We start from the raw sequence: 20,062 nt of genomic DNA, 5'->3' as shown, positions 1-20,062 counted from the left end.
TTGCCATGGTACTTGACATGGAAATAAATTCAGTGTTTACACTTTCCTTGTGAGCTCAAAACTCAGTCTCCCTGGAGTTGAGTGGGAGCTACTTACTAACAGAGAATGTAGAAGAGAAGTGTGGGGCTTAAGAATATTTTCATCCCTATGTTTAGCCCTCCTCAGCATACAAGGAAAAAAACATTAAATTATGGTTGGTAATCCTCCTACTATATGTTGAGTTATAGATGAGGGAAGAAATAAGTACCTGGGAATATAGAAAAGTCTCTTACCTGTATCTGATCAGGCTGAAGCACGAAAAAACCCTGAAACATGATAACAAATCACATTAAGATAATGGCCTAAAGACAAACAAAGTCTAATGAACAAAATCAACAATATTGATAATTAGCAGGTGAGAAGCATAACATAATATCCATCAGGTCTTTTGTTCAGGACCACTATTATCCTCGTAAGGGTATGTGGGGAATAGGCTAGAGATGGCTTTAGGCTATGGCTTCTGAAGGCAGATGGGCATAAGGAAGAATCTTATTTTCTGTGAGCTATGCTTTCTTTAACTTGAAAGAGACTAGAGTTAGTGTGTTTTTATTAATCCCATTAACTGCAGTCATAGGTGGTAATAATGTGAAGGACAAAAAGGTATGATGGTTAGGTGACGTCTCCCATTGACACAGTGTTTCTAAAGTTGGTCTCCAGAGGGTCAAAAAAAAAGACAACTAGGTAAGTCCTGGACAGTCTGAGGAGGGGAAAAGGTGAAATTATATTAGGGAAGCTTCAAACAGGCCGGCTGATAAAACCCTGGCGTTATTCCTCTCTACCCTCTTCATAACTGAGATGGCAGGAGAACAGACAATAATCTAGACAGTGGGAACAAATGAGGGAAGAGTTTGTCAGTGTATGGAAATTAGAAAAATTTTAAATTATGTTTAAAATTTTTCCACTATTTCTGTACCTATGTACAAAATATCCGCCTCTGGATCCTCTGTTGTGAGCCCTGCCTGAGATGGGTCAATTGTGTTGTGTTCTTATTGCTCAGTCGCTAAGTTGTGTCCAACTCTGCCACCTAATGGACAGCAGCACGCCAGGCTCCTCTGACCTGTCTCCCAGAGTTTGCTCAAATTCATGTCTACTGGGTTGGTGATGCTATCTAACCATTTCATCCTCTGCCCCATTCTCTTCTTCTTTTGCCTTCAGACTTTCCCAGCACCAGGGTCTTTTCCAAGAAGTTGGTTCTTTGTATCAAATGGGCAAAGTATTGGAGCTTCAGCTTCAGCAACAGTCCTTCCAATGAATATTCAGGGTTGATTTCCTTTAAGAATTGATTGGTTTGATCTCCATGTAGCCCAAGGGCCTCTCAAGAATCTTCTCCAGCACCACAATTTGAAAGCATCAATTCTTTGTCACTCAGCCTTCTTTATTGTCCAACTAGTTGTGTTGTAGCACCAATCAAACCTGCTGTGCCCTGGTCAGGCTTAGATAAAATATCCATGGCCAGGCTTTATCACTTCATTTGCTATCCTCTCAATGCTTCCTGTATACACTGAAACCTTTCCATCCTTACATTTCTGATTTCTAAAGATAAGATTCTGTCTTTTATTTCCAGACTCTCTTTACTTTGTCTACCCACTCAGTATCTTCATGCTAAAGGCATCTCTCTTATAATTTTATGTCAGTTTTCAGGCAAAAACATAAAGAAATTTTTCCTTAGTGTGGATTAAAAAGAAAATGATAGACTTGGGGAAAAAAATGTCTTCTACTCACCAAATTCCCATTCATCCTGGTGGCTTGCAAGGTCCATCGTGAGCCCTGTGGCAAACAGATGCTATTAGAGAAAATCCCTTTCCTTTGAGAGAGAAGGAGCTGGAAGAACAGGTAGTTTTCAAAAGAACTATTCTTACCTGCTGATCCAAAAGCGCCCAGAACATGGGCAATGGGATATAAAGGAACAGTACCCTGGTCAGTGCCTTCACATCCATAATGAGCTGCTTCTGCAAAGAGGAGGAAGTAGGAATAGGCTGAACTGGCAGTTAAGGATTTCTTGCTTAGTAGAAATGGCCCAGAACAGTAAGAGAAGAGGTCAAATACAGTAGGAGAGAATCAGTTTGGTTATTAGGAAAAACTCTATGGAGGCATCAGATGTTTCTGCAGTTCAACTTACTGGGTATTTCTCAGCTGCCCAGTCCAGCCAGTGCTCTCGCTTGGGATTGTCCCCAGAATGGTTCTTGAAACGGCTGGAAATGGCAAACTAGGGCAGAGCATAGATATCAGAAGAGAGGAAAAAACAAACAAAAAACCCATCCCCTGCCTTTTCCATTTCACTGTATCTTCCCTTAGACACACATACTCTTGAGTGACTTAATCTGACCTTTTGATTTCATCACACATTGAATTTCAGAATATTTGAAATATAATTTCAACATATATAACTACATTTCAGAAAACTTTTGCCAGTTTTTAAAAATGATTATATTATTTTTAGCTTAAAGGTTAAATAGAGGCATCGAGTGAAGTTTGATCAATCCCACTTTCTAAAAGTCACAGAAGCAGTGCAGAGGTCATTGAGAAAAGTGTATAGCCATATTTAAAGGCCTGTAGGCTCAGAACAGCATTTCTTTTCTTGTGGTTGAAAAAGGCAGGCAAACAATTCATGAACTTACCCAGATACATTTGACCACTTGATTCAGTATGTTTCCTTCAGGAGGTGGTTTTCTGTATAGTTTACTTCCCATTGCAAAAACAACTGCAGTAGATAAACAAAGTTCTTAGCTTCTCATTTAGCACATTTAGTTGTCAACACTAAGGACACACTGCTGAAATGTAGGAATGATTGACACATCTCATAAAGGGTGGAAACTGACTGATGCTCCCTGACTTTGGAGTCATAAAAACTATGGGAGCAAGAGAAAAATAAAATGGTCAATGTGTAGACTTTCCTGTAATCACAGAAATGAAAGTCACTTCTGAATTCACACTATTCTTCTCCATCTCTACATCTGATACACTACCAACTTTCACTGACCCTCTCTTTTGAGTGTGTTTCCTGCCTGTCCCCTCTCTGCATCACCAGGACTATGACTCATTTTGAACCTCACAACTTCTACCCCGAATTTTCAAAATGGCCACCAACTAGTTTTTCAATCCCTGTTTGCTTCTCCTCCTTCTAATCTGCTGCCAAATTAAAATGTTGTTTCCAAGACCTATCTAATAAGCCCAAACTCCTGATATGGCAGGCCTTCCCAAATTCATTATTATCCTGATGGATATTATTATCATTAACAATCTCTTGAAGGTTTATTATTATATGTAAAGTGTTAAGCATTTTACATAATAGTACTGATTTAACCTGACAAGGGTTTTACACATGAAAAAATCAAGGATTAAAGAAGTCAAGCAATTTCTACAAAATTTTACAACTGTGAAGTGCCAGAAACTGCATTTTTGACCTTAGGCCTGTTGCCTCAAAAATTTATACTCTTAACCAACATAAAGCACGTCAGTCATTCATTCTTGCATCACATACTTTGCTGGACACTTTGTTGTTGTTTAGTCAGTCAGTCTGACTCATTTGTGACTCCACTGTAGCCCACCAGGCTCCTCTGTCCGAGATTTCTCAGGTAAGAATACCGGAGTAGGTTGCCACTTCCTCCTCCATGGGATCTTTTCAACCCAGGGATCCAACCTGTATCTCCTACATTATAGGTGGATTCTTTACCACTGAGCCACTGGATAAGCCCTTTGCTGGATACTACAGAGAATAAAGATATGAAAGACGTGACCCTGTCTGTAATGGAGCTCCTCTCAACTTCCCACTTCCTGCTTTTCCCTCATTACTCACCATTTGGTACTCTGTCCTCTAACCACTGTTCGTCATTCCTGCTAACAGTTCTGTTTTATTTCTGCTCTTGAACTCATTCTCTTTCCTTTAACCCTCATCTTTAATCACATCTCCAAAGCTATCTATAGATGAATTTAATTTTCTTAATTTCTCCTTTATTTTCCAAATTGCCAAAATAAGAAATTACTTTTACAATTATAAAAAAAAATTTTGTTCATGTTTGTCAATTTTAAGTAAAATCTGTGGGAAACCTCCACCATGGTACCATCTCCAATGTACTTTCCTCCTGAATGGATTTCCCAGCTCCAGCAAGATGCCTCTCTAGCAGCTACTCTATCAAAGATGCCTTCCTCAGTGACCAGTAGCAATTTCCAATATCCTTACATCTAGAAGGCCTGAATCACTTCACATTTCTCTATCTCAACTTTTTAATTTCTCCAGTCATCTCAGTCAGATTCACTCTACCACTCTTACTTTATTCATCCTCTCAGTTTCACCCAACTTCCCCAAATAGTATGCTTTACCTACCACAGTCTTCTTATTGTTGATAGAAAAAAATAGTCCCGAGAAAGAATTCTAATCTTGTGAGACATGTCTGCAGATAAAGAGGTATCTAGACAAGCGGAAGTTTATGGACAGGAAGTAGACTGCTCTTGAAACTAAGAATGATCCTAAAAAGGGGCTGAAATTCTCAGGAATTCTGGTCTAAAAAGTGACAATGGAGTGATAAAAAGAAGACCTTGACAAGGTTACACTTAAATTTCAAGACCACTTAACTAAAGAAGGTAAATAGGGACCTTGAGTTTCTTTACCATCTCCTCTCACGAGGGGACATTGTTGCCTCTTACTTTACAAACAAAATAGAAGGCTTCAAATGTAAACTCCTCAGCTTCTTGCCACCACATCTATGAGTTTCTGCAAGCACATCTATTCCTTCCTCTCAGTTAGGTGAAGGCGATGTTCCTCCTCCTGTGTAAAGGTAGTTGTGCCATATGTGCTTTCATACTGCTTACACTGTCTCATCTTACATCTTCAACATCTTTCTTCACTGGAGTGTTTCTAATAATATTCAAGCATTCTCAACATCCTCTCCTGACTTCATGTCACTTTCAGTTATAAATACTTACTATCTTCCCTTTCATCCCTCTATTTACTTCCCAATATGCTTTAATTAGTCTTGAATCTCCAGGAATCTACCATAATTGATATCATCAAATCAATGATCTTTGTGTCCCCATATTTAATAGACATTAAAGCTGGGAAAGCAGTATCTTGCTTTCCCAGTCAGTAACATTCGTTACTCTGAATGATTCCCTTCTTGAAATCTTGTTATCCAAGGCAAAACTACTATCATTTTGGCCATTTTTTTTTTCAGTCTTATTTATGGGTTTTTCCTCTTTGCTTATCTTTTTTTTTTTTTTTTTAACCCTTTACCTAGTTCAAACACAAAATTTCACTCAACACATTTTTGTTGTAAAGGAAATACAACAACTTATAAGTAAAGCCTGACTTGTATAAAGGTATGCTTAATACTGAATAATCTCATTTAATATGAATAATATAAACATATCAAAGACTTGACAATCTATATACTGGAGAAAATAATCAATATTAAATTTTCACTACATTAAGACTCATTCCCATACAAATTTGAAATATTATTCCAAATATTTATGTCAGAGGTTGTCCCCTAGACATTTGATTCTGGCATTATTGAAATCACAGTGGTTCTTAAAATAATGGGTTCTGTTTTCTGCCTCTCCATTTGCAGTTTTTTCCCTACCTGGACAGCCCTTCCCCAACTTTTCTTTAGTGAATCTTTATTTGAATAGTTACGCGTACCTTTGCTGCACCTCCTTTTAGATATGTTTATTTCTGCATTTATCAAGTGAAGAAAATTTAATTGTTCACTTTTCTGTATCTTTACCAGGACAACAAAATTTCTTGTGAAACAATTACTATGACCTGTTTATAAGTGTCTAGCTCATTTGCTTGTCTTTTAAATACCTGGGTTCTTCAGGGTTCTATCCTTGCTGTCTCAGTTCAGTTCAGTTCAATTGCTCAGTCGTGTCCGACTCTTTGCAACCCCATGAATCGCAGCACGCCAGGCCTCCCTGTCCATCACCAACTCCCGGAGTTCATTCAGACACGTCCATGGAGTCAGTGATGCCATCCAGCCATCTCATCCTCTGTCGTCCCCTTCTCCTCCTGCCCCCAATCCCTCCCAGCATCAGAGTCTTTTCCAATGAGTCAACCCTTTGCATGAGGTGGCCAAAGTACTGGAGTTTCAGCTTTAGCATCATTCCTTCCAAAGAAATCCCAGGCCCCTCCTCCTTTAGAATGGACTGGTTGGATCTCCTAGCAGTCCTAGGGACTCTCAAGAGTCTTCTCCAACACCACAGTTCAAAAGCATCAATTCTTCAGCTCCCAGCTTTATTCACAGTCCAACTCTCACATCCATACATGACCACTGGAAAAACCATAGCCTTGACTAGATGGACCTTTGTTGGCAAAGTAATGTCCCTGCTTTTCAATATGCTATCTAGGTTGGTCATAACCTTTCTTCCAAGGAGTAAGCATCTTTTAATTTCATGGCTGCAGTCACCATCTCCAGTGATTTTGGAGCCCCCAAAAATAAAGTCTGACACTGTTTCCACTGTTTCCCCATCTATTTCCCATGAAGTGATGGGACCAGATGCCATGATCTTCATTTTCTGAATGTTGAGCTTTAAGCCAACTTTTTCACTCTCCACTTTCACTTTCATCAAGAGGCTTTTTAGTTCCTCTTCACTTTCTGCCATAAGGGAGGTGTCATCTGCATATCTGAGGTTATTGATATTTGTCCCAGCAATCTTGATTCCAGCTTGTGCTTCTTCCAGTCCAGCGTTTCTCATGATGTACTCTGCATAGAAGTTAAATAAATGGGTGACAACATACAGCCTTGATGTACTCCTTTTCCTATTTGGAACCAGTCTGTTGTTCCCTGTCTAGTTCTAACTGTTGCTTCCTGACCTGCATACAGATTTCTCAAGAGGCAGGTCAGGTGGTCTGGTATTCTCTTCTCTTTCGGAATTTTCAGTTTATTGTGATCCACACAGTCAAAGGCTTTGGCATAGTCAATAAAGCAGAAATAGATGTTTTTCTGGAACTCTCTTGCTTTTTCGATGATCCAGCAGATGTTGACAATTTGATCTCTGGTTCCTCTGCCTTTTCTGAAACCAGCATGAACATCAGGAAGTTCATGGTTCATGTATTGCTGAAGCTTGGCTTGGAGAATTTTGAGCATTACTTTCCTAGCTTGTGAGATGAGTGCAATTATGCGGTAGTTTGAGGATTCTTTGGCATTGCCTTTCTTTGGGATTGGAATGAAAACTGACCTTTTCCAATCCTGTGAGCACTGCTGAGTTTTCCAAATTTGCTGGCATATTGAGTGCAGCACTTTCACAGCATCATCTTTTAGGATTTGAAATTGCTCAACTGGAATGCCATCACCTCCACTAGCTTTGTTTGTAGTGATGCTTTCTAAGGCCCACTTGACTTCACATACCAGGATGTCTGGCTCTAGGTCAGTGATCACACCATCGTGATTATCTAGGTCATGAAGATCTTTTTTTGTACAGTTCTTCTGTGTATTCTTGCCACCTCTTCTTAATATCTTCTGCTTCTGTTAGGTCCATACCATTTCTGTCCTTTATTGTGCCCATCTTTGCATGAAATGTTCCTTTGGTATCTCTCTTTTTCTTGAAAAGATCTCTAGTCTTTCCCAGCCTATTGTTTTCCCCTATTTCTTTGCACTGATCACTGAGGAAGGCTTTCTTATCTCTCTTTGCTATTCTTTGGAACTCTGTATTAAAATGGGTGTCTCTTTCCTTTTCTCCTTTGTTTTTTGCTTCTCTTCTTTTCACAGTTATTTGTAAGGCCTCTGAGGCAGCCATTTTGCTTTTTTGCATTTTTTTTCACTTGGGGATCATCTTGCTCCCTGTCTCCTGTACAATGTCACGAACCTCCGTCCATAGTTCTTCAGGCACTCTGTCTATCAGATCTAGTTCCTTAAGTATTTCTCACTTCTACTGTATAATTGTTAGGGATTTGATTTAGGTCATACCTGAATTGTCTAGTGGTTTTCCCTACTTTCTTCCATTTAAGTCTGAATTTGGCAATAAGGAGTTCGTGATCTGAAACATAGTCAGCTCCTGGTCTTGTTTTTGCTGACTGTATAGAGTTTCTCCATCTTTGGCTGCAAAGAATATAATCAATCTGATTTCAGTGTTGACCATCTGGTGATGCCCAGATTAATTGTGATTAATTGCTGTTAATTCTTTAGGTCTTATCTTCCGTTTCATTTCTTTAGACCAAGCTTTTCTGAGCCTCAAAGCCTTAAATATCCCTCCTGTTTATTCCTATAGCTTCCTCTGTATTTCCCCAGTTGTGACAGTGATCATACTATATTGAAAATTCCTGTTTACATGTCTGTTTCCCTTCTCCTGCTAGACCACATATATTCTTTGAAAGCATGAATGCTGTAGCTATCTAATTCACCAACGTGACGCCGATAACTAGAACAAAATCTAACACATAAAGGCTCATTAAATAAATGTTTGTTAAATGAATTAATGAGTGAAAAAATCTAATGAATAAATTATAGTGAAAAGTCAGAGAACTGAATTATTAGTACCCAGAAAACTGAAGTAGTTGACTAACAATGACAGCTAATACCTGTTTGAGTGAGTGAAGTCTCTCAGTCGTGTCTAACTCTTTGTGACCCCATGGACTATAGCCTGCCAGGCTCCTCCCTCCATGGCAAGAATACTGGAGTGGTTTGCCATTTCCTTCTCTAGGGGTTCTTCCTCACCCAGGGACTGAACCCAGGTCTCTCGCATTACAGGCAGACTCCTTACCATCGGAGCCAACAAGTACTTTTTTAATATTTCATAATTTATAGAACATTTCCATTAAAATATTTCTTTTGATCTTCATAATTACTCTAATATGTAAATAATATTATTGTGCAGTGATCCAAAGAAAAGGGCATAGTACTAATCAGAGGAAAACTAATCAGAGAAAGATAATTTGGCTTTGAATAGAGAAGGAAACAGAGAATGTATTATCATAGGGCTCCTAGAATAATGCATAAATTTCTTGGAATTGAAATTTCAATCTGAGTAATACTATTAGCCCCCTCCTTTGGTTGAAAATAATCAGATGGAACATTGAGCTTTTGGGCTCTTTATCCTCTAATGAGCTTTTTATGTGTTTGGACTGGATATCCTCCAGGGGGGATGTCACCCAAAGGCTCAGTGTGAGAACAAGTCTCCAGGTCAATAATTAGAAACAATCATGTCCAAGTTTTCCCTTAGACTGTGTAAACTAAGCAACACACACATTCCTCTTTCTCTTCCATTGCTGGGTTCTTGGTGGTAAAGAGAATAAATGCCATTTGATCTATGTAGTATCAGTTTCCCCCTACTTATACAACTCCTATTTATTTATTTGTTTTTAATTTGAGTATAATTGCTTTAGAGTGTTGTGTTAGTTTCTGCTGTACAACAATGTGATGCAGCTATATGCATACATATATCCCCTCCTTGATGAGCCTCCCTCCCACCACTTCCACCCATTTAGGTCATCCCAGAGGGCTGAGTTGTGCTGCCTATGCTACATAGCAGCTTCCCACTAGCTATCTATTTTACACACGGTAGTGTCTATACATATGTCAATACTACTCTCTGAATTTGTCCCACCCTCTCCTTCCTCCTCTGTGTCCACAAGTCCATTTTCTATGTCTGTGTCTCTATTCCTGCCCTGCAAAAAGGTTCATCAGTACCATTTTTTTTCTAGATTCCATATATATGTTATAGATATGCATTAATATACAACATTTACTTTTCTCTTTCTGACTTACTACATGCTGTATGACACACTCTAGGTTCATCCACATCACTACAAATAATCCAGTTTTGTTCCTTTTTATGGCTGAGTAATATTCCATTGTATATATGTATCTTATCTTCTTTATCCATTCATCTGTCAATGACATTTAGGTTGCTTCATGTCCAGGCTATTGTAAATAGTTCTGGAATGAACACTGGGGTACATGTGTCTTTTTGAATTGTGGTTTTCTCAGGGTATGTGCCTAGTAGTGGGATTGCTGTGTCCTATGGTAGTTTTAGTTTCTCAAGGAAACTCCATACTGTTTCCCTTCATGGCTGTATCAGTTTCTATTCCCACCAACAGTGGGTTCCCTTTTTTCACACCCCCTCAAGCATTTATTGTTTATAGATTTTTTGTTGATGGCCATTTTGACAGGTTTCCCCTACTTATCCAACTACTTTTATTCTCTTTGCTCAAAAGGAAACTTCTTGGGAGCATTGCAGAGCAGGGCAGAAACAGCTAAATCCAGAAGCTTTAAAAGGCCCAAAGAATTTAAAACACCTTCTAATTACTAGGTAAATAGTTATCAGATAAAATAAGCTGGTTTGAGTGGAAGGATTATTTTCTTTGCTTCATGATATACTGCAGTATAGATCAGTACGTCTCAACCATGACTACAATTAGAATCACCTAAATACTTAAAAATTTACAGATACCAAGGCTGTATCCTACAGAGATCCTCCTTTAATTGGTCCTACATGGCATCCAAGGATTGGTCTTTTTTTAAAGATCTCTAGGAAACTTAGTTATGTAACCTTCAGTATTTTTTTTTTTTGAGATTTCTGACTTTATTCAGTTAATTTATCTACAATGTCTAGGTGAAACCCCTAAAATGACATTTACCTAATAATGGCCATCATCAAAAATTCTAATAGGTTAGTGTGAGGACTGAATGCAAGTTTGTGGAAGTGCTTACATCATGCTTTCCATGTGGAAGGCATCAGTGGTTATTAGTTTCGTTGCCCCACTGCACTTACCAAGAGCTATCAGCATAAGCAGTCCTGGAACTCCAAAAGCCAGTGCATAGCAGTCCTTCCCAAAACACTGCACATCTCCTACAGGAAAAAATAAAGCCAAATTATTCCTGAATCTTAAGTCTTTGATGTTCTATTCTATAAGCTCAGGTTTTTGAGGTCATAGACATAGCCATCCTCTTTCCTCCCATCACCTAATCTATAATCCTTCTTTTAAGGTAGACAATTCAAGATTAAAAGAAATACACTCAGATTTTCAAGCCCTTATAAAAGAGGATGGACAGTAAGAAGCCTTGAACAGATTTCTGGCTGGCCAGAATAAAACTTATACAGAGGTCCTCAGAAAAGATCCCAACCTCTCAGCATGGGTGTGACAAATGTAGAAATCAAGCTCCCTGCATTGATGGAGAGGTAGAAGACTGAGAAGTATCTAGTCCGTTCCTCTGCCTGAAAAAATAAATAAATAGGACAAATCATCAGTTCAATGTGTCTACTCAGTCCATCCCCACCTCATGTTCAGACTAAGTGAGAGGGACATACACTGATTCAGATACTGCCTCCATGGTTTGTGACTATCATATTAGATATTTTAATTAGATATCTTGCTGACCCCAGACAAATATTTCTCTATCTTTCAAACACTAGTATAAGCAAGCATCTTTAATATTTTTTATCACTGTATCTTGGCAAAAATGGTTATCTTTTATGAAAGTGAGTGAAAGCGTTAGTAGCTCAGTTGTGTCTGACTCTTTGTGACTCCATGGACTACATATAGCCCACCAGGCTTCTCTCTCCATGGAATTCTCCAGGCAAGAATACTGGAGTGGATTGCCATTTCCTTCTCTAGGGGATCTTCCCAACCCAGAGATCAAACCCAGATCTCCTGCATTCCAGGCAGATTCTTTGCCATCTGAGCCACCAGGGAAGTCCTATCTTATATACTACATCTATGCTTTGTGTTAAGTAAGTAAGTAAGTAAGTAAGTAAAGTCGCTCAGTCGGGTCCGACTCTTTGTAATCCCATGGACTGTGGCCCACCAGGTTCCTCCGTTCATGGGATTCTCCAGGCAACAATACTGGAGTGGGTTGCCATTTCCTTCTCCAGGGGATCTTCCCGACCCTGGGATCGAACCCAGGTCTCCCACACTGCAGGCAGACGCTTTAACCTCTGAGCCACCAGGGATGAATTGTGTTATATATGTATTTATTCTAATATTAGTTTCCTTGCATTAAATGTCTGTTTCTTTCAGTAGGTTGAGAGTTCTTAGAGGCCAGAAATTGTATCTTACTACTTCCTGTAATCTCAACTATCATTTCTATTATAGCACCTGATTTATATTACAGACTCAGTTCAGTTCAGTCACTCAATTGTGTCTGACTCTTTGTGACCCCATGGACTGCAGCACATCAAGCCTCCCTGTCCAACACCAATTCCCAGAGTTCCAGACTCAGTAAATATTTTTTAATGGAATTAAGTGAATGAATAACTGAAATAAAAATTAAATAGATTTTGTGGAATGTGTGGTAGGAATAGGACTAGAACATGGTTCTAGTAAACTGTTGATCAAACAGGATAATTTTCCTAATGCTTCCCTAATGCTTATGGGAAGTCTGCCAGAGAGTAGAAAAGGAAGTCTGTGGGCTTGAAAGTGACTGGTGGAAACTTGAAGGTGGGTTTGTCCTATTTCTGGAATATCTTTGTGGAGAGCTTACAAAATTAAGTAACTTTCAAATAAAGTTGTTGACACTTTATTTATTATGCACTTCTGTGCTTCATTCTGACTTCCCATATCTTTTTCTGACACATCAGCACAATCTCCATTTTCTATATATGGTGTATTTTGCTTCCTCTTCTGGTCCCCACTTAAATCTGTTCTACTCACCCATGTGTATAGTTCATTATGCATAGAATTCCACTTGCCAGAGGCTGGTTATTTCTCCAGGTTAGCAAGCAGTTATATTCTATGGACCCTTGGGCAGATGAAGAATATAAAATAACTCAAATGTTCTGATGGGTTAGAGGAAAGAAGGAGGACAAATCACAGAGAAAGAACAGAAAAACAGATACATGATAAATAGCTATAGAAGAGGAAATAATACATAAAGAGAATCAAAAAGGAAAATTGAGAGGTAAAAAGAAGTTAGAAATGTTGTCTGATCCAAGAATAGACTACTTCCCTTTCCTGGTTGTCACTGCTTCCTTAACAGACCCATTTTTACATTTATTCATACTGATTTTTCCCCACTGACAATGGAAAGTATTTAGGAAAAGAAGAAATGATTATCCAGACATGTTCATCTAGAGAAACTCATTCTGTTTTATCCCAAATGGTCATTTTCCCCTTTCATAGAATCCTGAAGCTAGAGATGCTTAAATCATCTCCACACTACTCACCACCTCCCATTCCCAAAGTGATGACCATGTATCTTCTAAAATACCTCAAGTGAGAGCAAACTCACTACTTGTAGCTATTTGAAGTTTTTCTTTCCATCAAGCAAACAGCTGATTTTCTATAGCTTTCTTTTATTGATCTTTGGATTAATTACTGACATCCTTCCAATATCTATAGACAGTTGTAATATTCTCTTTAATCTTCTCTTATCCAGGCTAAATATCTCCTTTTCCCTCAACCTTTCCTCATAAGATACGCCTTTTAGTCCACTTGCCACCTTGGTCACTTTCCTTTGAAATGTTTCCATTTTTCTCTCTATTAATGACCAGTACCCAGCACTGAACACAACTCTTCAGATATGATCTGATAGTGAATTACTTCATTCTTGGCAAATGGCTACCTGTCGTTTAATGCCTGCTCGATTTTTTTTAAAACATGGAAATGACAGGACTCTTACATGTTTTTCTTCAAACTGGTCTCCACCAAAAGCTGCCACGCAGGGTTTGATACCTCCTGTTCCCAAAGCTATTAGACTCAGGCCGACCATTGACAGGACTCTGAAATGGAAAAGTGAGAGTACTAATCATACTGATACTAAATACAACTGTAGAAATGGAATATAGAGCTATAAGAGAAAAAAATATGTGTACAAGGGCACGACCTCCTTCACATTGCTATACTAGGAGAGACTCAGGAGCATTTACAATCTTCATAATCCTTGAGTTTCTGCCAGAAAGTATCATTACATGGGAAGATTTTGTCCCTGATACTTTCATTTACATCATGTGTGCAACATATAGAAGCAGATACTCAAAGAACTGCAGAGTTAAGGCACTGGTTCTCAGTTTCATTATAGTCAAAGGGACACTTCAATAGAAAGTCCTTGTGAACTTTTATCCCACATATCCTTAGTAACTACAAAATAAAATTTTAAGTTAGTCATAACTAATAGGAGAAATGTCAGTGATTTCTGATGGGACAACAATAATAAGGTATCTAATATCCATTAAATCTCAAACAAAATTCTTAACTCATTGGGAAATATACATATAAGCATATGATAAACAAGAATATATATTATCTGCTTCTTGGACAAGTCTAATTCTCTCTACTAACTGAACCAACAGAAATCAGAACCTATCAAGAGTTTGGCATCATAAGCATCAATAGCTTAATATTGAACAACTGGAATACATGGACTACACAGAAACAGAAATAATCTGAGCTTTGAATGTGAATTCTACACTATATTATAAGGAAGTATCACAGGCATATTTTTTTGACTGTTTCAAAGAACAAAGTGTGGATGGGTGAATAGGTGAGGGAATATAGAGGACATGAAGGTTTTCGTGTCTTCAAGCATATGAACAGTTTTCATGGAAAGGATACTAACTGGGCATCCTACAAGTCCCCAAATATTTAATAAAAACAAATGAGCTCAGATAACACAGGAAAGAGTTCAACTGATCAATTTTTTTTCTTAATCAATTTGGTAATAAAACAGTATGTTAGAAATAAAGGGACATCTCCGGTAAGAAGATAAACATCTATAATGAATGCATGAGACATTTACCTGTCTGGTGGAGAAAAAGTGGTTCAGTTTTTATTCCATGATTTTACTCACATGTGTAAATTTTGTCCCCCCACTATTGGTAAGGCACTCATAGACTTGATCACATGGCCAAGCACATACACCAAGGAGAGATAGATGATTGTCCTGTTGAAAGAGTTAAATCAATCAGCCTACAAACAGAATTCAGATATTTGAGTAATATAGACTCAGAATTTATACTGTTCTCAGTGCCAGGATAAATGAAGCAGGAGGAGGAAGAGTTGGAGGAGAAAAGAATTATCTGAGAAATGCAAACAGATTTTCCCTCGGAGATTTTTGATATTAATTAGTAAGTTCAAGGCTACAAGAAATCATGCAGTAAAGATACTTTTTAGCTTTATTAAACCTAACATTTTCCCAAACTTATTTGACTATGAGAGTTTTATGTTCCTACATACCATTCACCAGATCCTATGCAATCAATTTTCAACAAAACGGACTTTGAGAAATGCTAATTTAGACAATTCCAGAGATGACAACTCCACAGAAAATACCTGAGTGATGGATACCTGAGATCCATCTCTGGTCCAAGAGGATGATGTTATAGGGGACAACTATAACATTATCCCCAAACATCTCTTGGTACTATTTTCAGAGACTTAAAATATATTGAAATGAATAGACCGTTAGTCTAACTCATGAAAATATTTATTGTATTCTTAAGAAAGAAACTATAGAAAGGAGTCAGAAAAGAGAAAGAGATGGTAAAAGAGCTGCAAAGAGGGACTTATAAGAAGATACTAAAAAGGTTGAAATGACTCAATCTGGAGGAGAGATGGACAGTATATCAAATTACTATTAATACATTGAATTTTACGTTTTGTTGTCAGCTATCTCTGTCACCTGAGATCAGAACAAGAATTGGTCTTAAACTTCAGAATGCTAGGTTAAAATTAGATACAAGAAAAAACCCCTCCTGACGGAAAAGGGGATAAAAATATTGGAAACACTGATTATGAAGAGACAAAACCTTTCTGTATTGTCAGTCTGACAGAGATTCTTATTTGTCATGGATGACACAAGTATATTCTTGCTTGGAAGCAAGAGGCTAGAAGTGATAGTCTCTGCGCGATTATTCAATGAAACTTCTTGGAACATGATATCCTATTGTCCTTACTTGAATTTTCCCAACCATGAGTCAGCAATGACTGCTCCCAAGATGGGAGTGAAATAACAGAGGCTGCTGAAGGCGTGGTACACAGATGTGGAAGTGTCTTCACTCCAGTGCAGGTAATACAGGAAATACAGGGTCAGCACAGCTAAGCAAAAAAAAAAAAAAAAAAAAGAGAGAGAGAGAGAGAGAGCCAAAACAAAATAGATACATTAAAATATTTATGGAGGAAAAGAACATTTGATAAGATCTTTGAAGGTGATCTTGACCTTTAACAGTCCAATCTGTGAAGGAACTGAGGAGTGACTGTTGGGCAGTAGAAGGGCCCTTGGGAGTTGTGGTTGTAAAAGGGGCTGTGCTTAGTTTACAAACACAATACTGCCTTCAGTCTTTGTGCATATATCACCATTTAGGTCAATCTGAAAGATAAAATGGGGCTTGTAATATCCCTTCCTTCTCCTTCCCCCAAAAATCAGACACGACTTAGTGACTAAACCACCACTCTCTTTCCCAGCAACAGTGTAATCCATAGACCTGAAGGACAGAAATAAAGAATGGAATGCCATTGATGAGAGTTTTTCCACTTATATTCTCATAGGCTGTATTCTGGTTTCCAATACTCCTTTCTGGGTTTGGTCTTTATGAGTTAGTAGGTGAAATCCCATCAGGCATTTGTGGGGACATCTTCACCAAAGGAAAGGACAAACTGGATGAAGGCAGAAAGAATAGACAAGGGAAATAAGTGCATATAAGATAGGTTGTTACAAACATAGGGTGAGAGTGCGTGGAGAAAAGTAGGACTTGGGGACACAAAATTACCTTTCATGCCATAATAGGAAAAGCGCTCACAGAATTCATTCACCACAATGAAGACAATACTCAGTGGATAGTTGGAGCCACAGATTTTCTAGGAAACAAAAAGACACTGGTTCAAGCATGAACAATATTTCCCTGCTTAGACCATTATACTGTTTCACAACAGAAAAAAAACCATTTAAGTCACCATGATAGGTCATGCAAAGCAATGGGCCCTACTCTTCATGAAACAGCCAGTATCATACTAAAAGTGCTTGCATTGCTGATTTAGCAGTCAGAGAAACCATTCTGAATATTCCTTTGTCCATCATTCATTTAATATGGAACTGCTCAGGCATTTCTTGATACTAGACACCAGGACTTGTTCATCTTTCCACAAGCACTAAATGGAAAGCCTGGGGCACTGGGCAAGAGGATAATCATCCTTATTTCTAGGAACATAACAAAGAGATGGCCTCTAGAGCATGTGATATTCAGGTAGTTACACTCAGGTGTCAGTACCCTGCTTAGCTCCACTGTATAGATTAATCTTTCTGTCTCCACTTGCGCATTCCTTGTCCTGGGAAGAATCTTACCAATATGAAGACTTCCTGCCAGGCACAGAACCCAATACAGATTCCTAAAGGTAAGATGATTGGTCCCCTTGACCTTGGGCAGAGAATTCCTAAATCCTGTCAAATCAAATGTCCATTCTTTCTATGAAATAGAGATTCTGTAACATTTTCACACTAATCCTTTTGGGCATTAAAAGTGAAGTCGCTCAGTCGCGTCCGACTCTTTGTGACCCCATGGACTGTAGCCTACCAGGCTCCTCTGTCCATGGGATTTTCCAGTCAATAGTACTGGAGTGGATTGCCATTTCCCTCTCCAGAGGATCTTCCTGACCCAGGGATCGAACCTGGGTCTCCCGCATTGTAGACAGACACTTTACCGTCTGAGCCACCAAAAGGACTATGCTATTCAATGCACTGTATCAGTCAGAATAAAAGGAATATCATGTTTTATTTCAAATCCCTACCCATTATGATAGTCCAACCAACATGAGAGATGGAGGTATGTGTCCTTGGTTCAACTGAATCTTGTCATGAGATTTTGTTTTAGTTGCTTTTTCATGTACATAAGAAGTATGTATGTATATAGATGTATAAGTAATGTATAAGATGTATATGTACATACATCTTTGTAAGCAGCCTTAAATTCTTTGGGACCAGAAGATATATGACTAACTAAATAAATGATAAATTAATAAATTAATGTACTCATTCTTTTATCCATATGGATATATAAACGGCCCTCCAAAATATGAATATATATTAATATATAATAAAAAGTTGCTTCAAAGACATAATGGATAGTCTTTTTATTTTTCCAGTTCACAGCTTCAGAATCATGCAAGCTGAAGTTTACTTAACACGCTTGTACTAGCTATGTAACACTGTCACTAGTGGTACTCAGATACTGATCCCGTCATTGTCACCACACCTGCCTTTCTATTTTAGTTTTATTATTCAAAGAAACTACCATATCTAGGATACTGCTTAATACTACTTCTTTGCTTGTAGTGAGAACTCAATAATACTTGCTGTAGTCTCTCTTCTTATAGGATTTTGATATGAGGATTAAATCCCAAGCGTATCAAGTAAAACATTATTGCTACTTCCTTGCTTCTCTGTCCTTTTGCCTACTGTAAACTGGAACACAGTAAGAGAGGCCAGATCTATTTTAAAACTTCTCCTGGTATCCAGCATAGACTCTGTGTACAGGGGAAATTAAGGGCTGAGTTTTGGAGTTTTTTTGGTAAAGAAAGAACAATCATGTACAGTTCTCTAGAAAGAGTACTTGCCAAGTTTTCATGGATATGCAAATTGTTTTTTCTCAGAAACTCAGAATATACAATGAAACACAGCCAAGTCCTGGATACCCACTGAAGAACTCTGACCACTTCCTGCTGCTGCTTCCTCTCCTAAGTTCAAAGAAACTCCTGTTTAGATCTGGTTTACAGGTTCAGTCTAACTCCAAGAGAGAAAAGTTTTTAATATCTAAAACAGCTCAACCCGAAGCTGCAGGGACCAAGGAGGAGAACCAACAGACTACATCTGTTCCTGTCAGAGGCAGAGATGAATCCCAGGACTCACCGGAGATGGTTTCTTTGGAAAGTTGGAGGATTGAGGTGGTACCTCTTCAGTGGAGACAGGTAAAAAAAGAGTTTCCTTGGATTCGTTTTTCTGGAAGGGATTCATGCTTGGCTCCTCACTCTCTCTCTCTCCAAGCACTTGGCTTTGGTAGGCAGTTGGGACAGCTGCCAGCTACTGTGAAAAAGGAGGACGAGGTTTAACCCTGTGTCCAGTGAGTGTCCCGCTTCAGAAGCTGCCTGCAAAGCAAAAAGCTATAGGAGAAGAAAGGATTGGGTCTCAAAGACTAATTCAAAAGAATGTTTACATAAAAGGTAGAGGTCAGGAAAGTGAGACTAACAAATCACGGAATGAGACAATATAATGCTGGAGAATTGCAAATAAGTGAAAATAGTTAAGAATACAATGCCTGAAGCATAGCCTGGAGCATAGATTTCTAAAATCGATTTCAGGGTGATAAGAGCTGCCATTTACTGCACAGCTACTGTGGGTTTTTCCAATAGTCATGTATGGATGTGAGAGTTGGACTATAAAGAAAGCTGAGCACCGAAGAATTGATGTTTTTGAACTGTGGTGTTGGAGAAGACTCTTGAGAGTCCCTTGGGTAGCAAGGAGATCCAACTAGTCCATTCTTAAAGGAAATCAGTCCTGAATATTCATTGGAAGGACTTTTGTTGAAGCTGAAAATCCAATATTTTGGCCACCTGATGCAAAGAACTGACTCATTGGAAAAGACTCTGATGCTGGGAAAGATTGAAGGTGGGAGAAGAAGGGGACGACAGAGGATGAGATGGTTGTATGGAATCATCGACTCAATGGACATGAGCTTGAGTAAACTCCAGGAGTTGGTGATGGACAGGGAGGCCTGGCGTGCTGCAGTCCATGGCGTCACAAAGAGTCAGACATGACTGAGCGACTGAACTGAACTGTGGGGAAGGTTTATACACACACACATTATATCTACATATTCTAATTCTAACTATCCTCATTTTACAGGAAATAATGTCTCAAGAGGTTGTGTAATTAGTCCAAAGTCAGGTGGCCAGTAAGTAGCAGATCTGGAATTTTCACTATGCCATTACAGATAGATTAGTACCAGTAATGCCTAAGGTCATTACTTAAGAATGAAATCAATGGAGATAGAAACATAAGAACATAGAGGAATTGCACTGAAGAAGGAAAGTTATTTCCAAGCTGATTTGGACAGACCAAAAAATGTTGATTTTTGGTTTTCAATATTATAAAGTTCAGCTAGAAGA

At 38.5% G+C, this 20,062-nt stretch overlaps 1 protein-coding gene across 2 annotated transcripts in view; it reads right to left on the bottom strand.

Moving 5' to 3' along the window:
* LOC129643599 (solute carrier family 15 member 2-like) overlaps positions 1 to 19,252 on the bottom strand; it is a 36,102-nt gene extending 16,850 nt beyond the window's left edge. The window contains exons 1-12 of one of the 2 annotated variants that reach the window (XM_055568368.1): positions 18,807 to 19,252; positions 16,675 to 16,762; positions 15,862 to 16,003; positions 14,757 to 14,849; positions 13,590 to 13,689; positions 11,097 to 11,187; positions 10,744 to 10,821; positions 2,658 to 2,740; positions 2,159 to 2,245; positions 1,899 to 1,988; positions 1,762 to 1,806; positions 273 to 305 (exon numbers count right to left, since the gene is read on the bottom strand). In XM_055568368.1, the coding sequence (XP_055424343.1) occupies positions 273 to 305; positions 1,762 to 1,806; positions 1,899 to 1,988; positions 2,159 to 2,245; positions 2,658 to 2,740; positions 10,744 to 10,821; positions 11,097 to 11,187; positions 13,590 to 13,689; positions 14,757 to 14,849; positions 15,862 to 16,003; positions 16,675 to 16,762; positions 18,807 to 18,911 (1,035 nt within the window). In that variant the 5' untranslated portion in view covers positions 18,912 to 19,252. The remainder of the gene's footprint in view (positions 1 to 272; positions 306 to 1,761; positions 1,807 to 1,898; positions 1,989 to 2,158; positions 2,246 to 2,657; positions 2,741 to 10,743; positions 10,822 to 11,096; positions 11,188 to 13,589; positions 13,690 to 14,756; positions 14,850 to 15,861; positions 16,004 to 16,674; positions 16,763 to 18,806) is intronic. The other variant, XM_055568367.1, reaches the window with a different exon arrangement.
* Positions 19,253 to 20,062: the final 810 nt, after the last annotated feature.

Source organism: Bubalus kerabau, chromosome 2, assembly GCF_029407905.1.
Source record: "Bubalus kerabau isolate K-KA32 ecotype Philippines breed swamp buffalo chromosome 2, PCC_UOA_SB_1v2, whole genome shotgun sequence".
NCBI lineage: Eukaryota > Metazoa > Chordata > Mammalia > Artiodactyla > Bovidae > Bubalus > Bubalus kerabau.
This window is presented reverse-complemented; position numbering and strand designations above follow the sequence as displayed.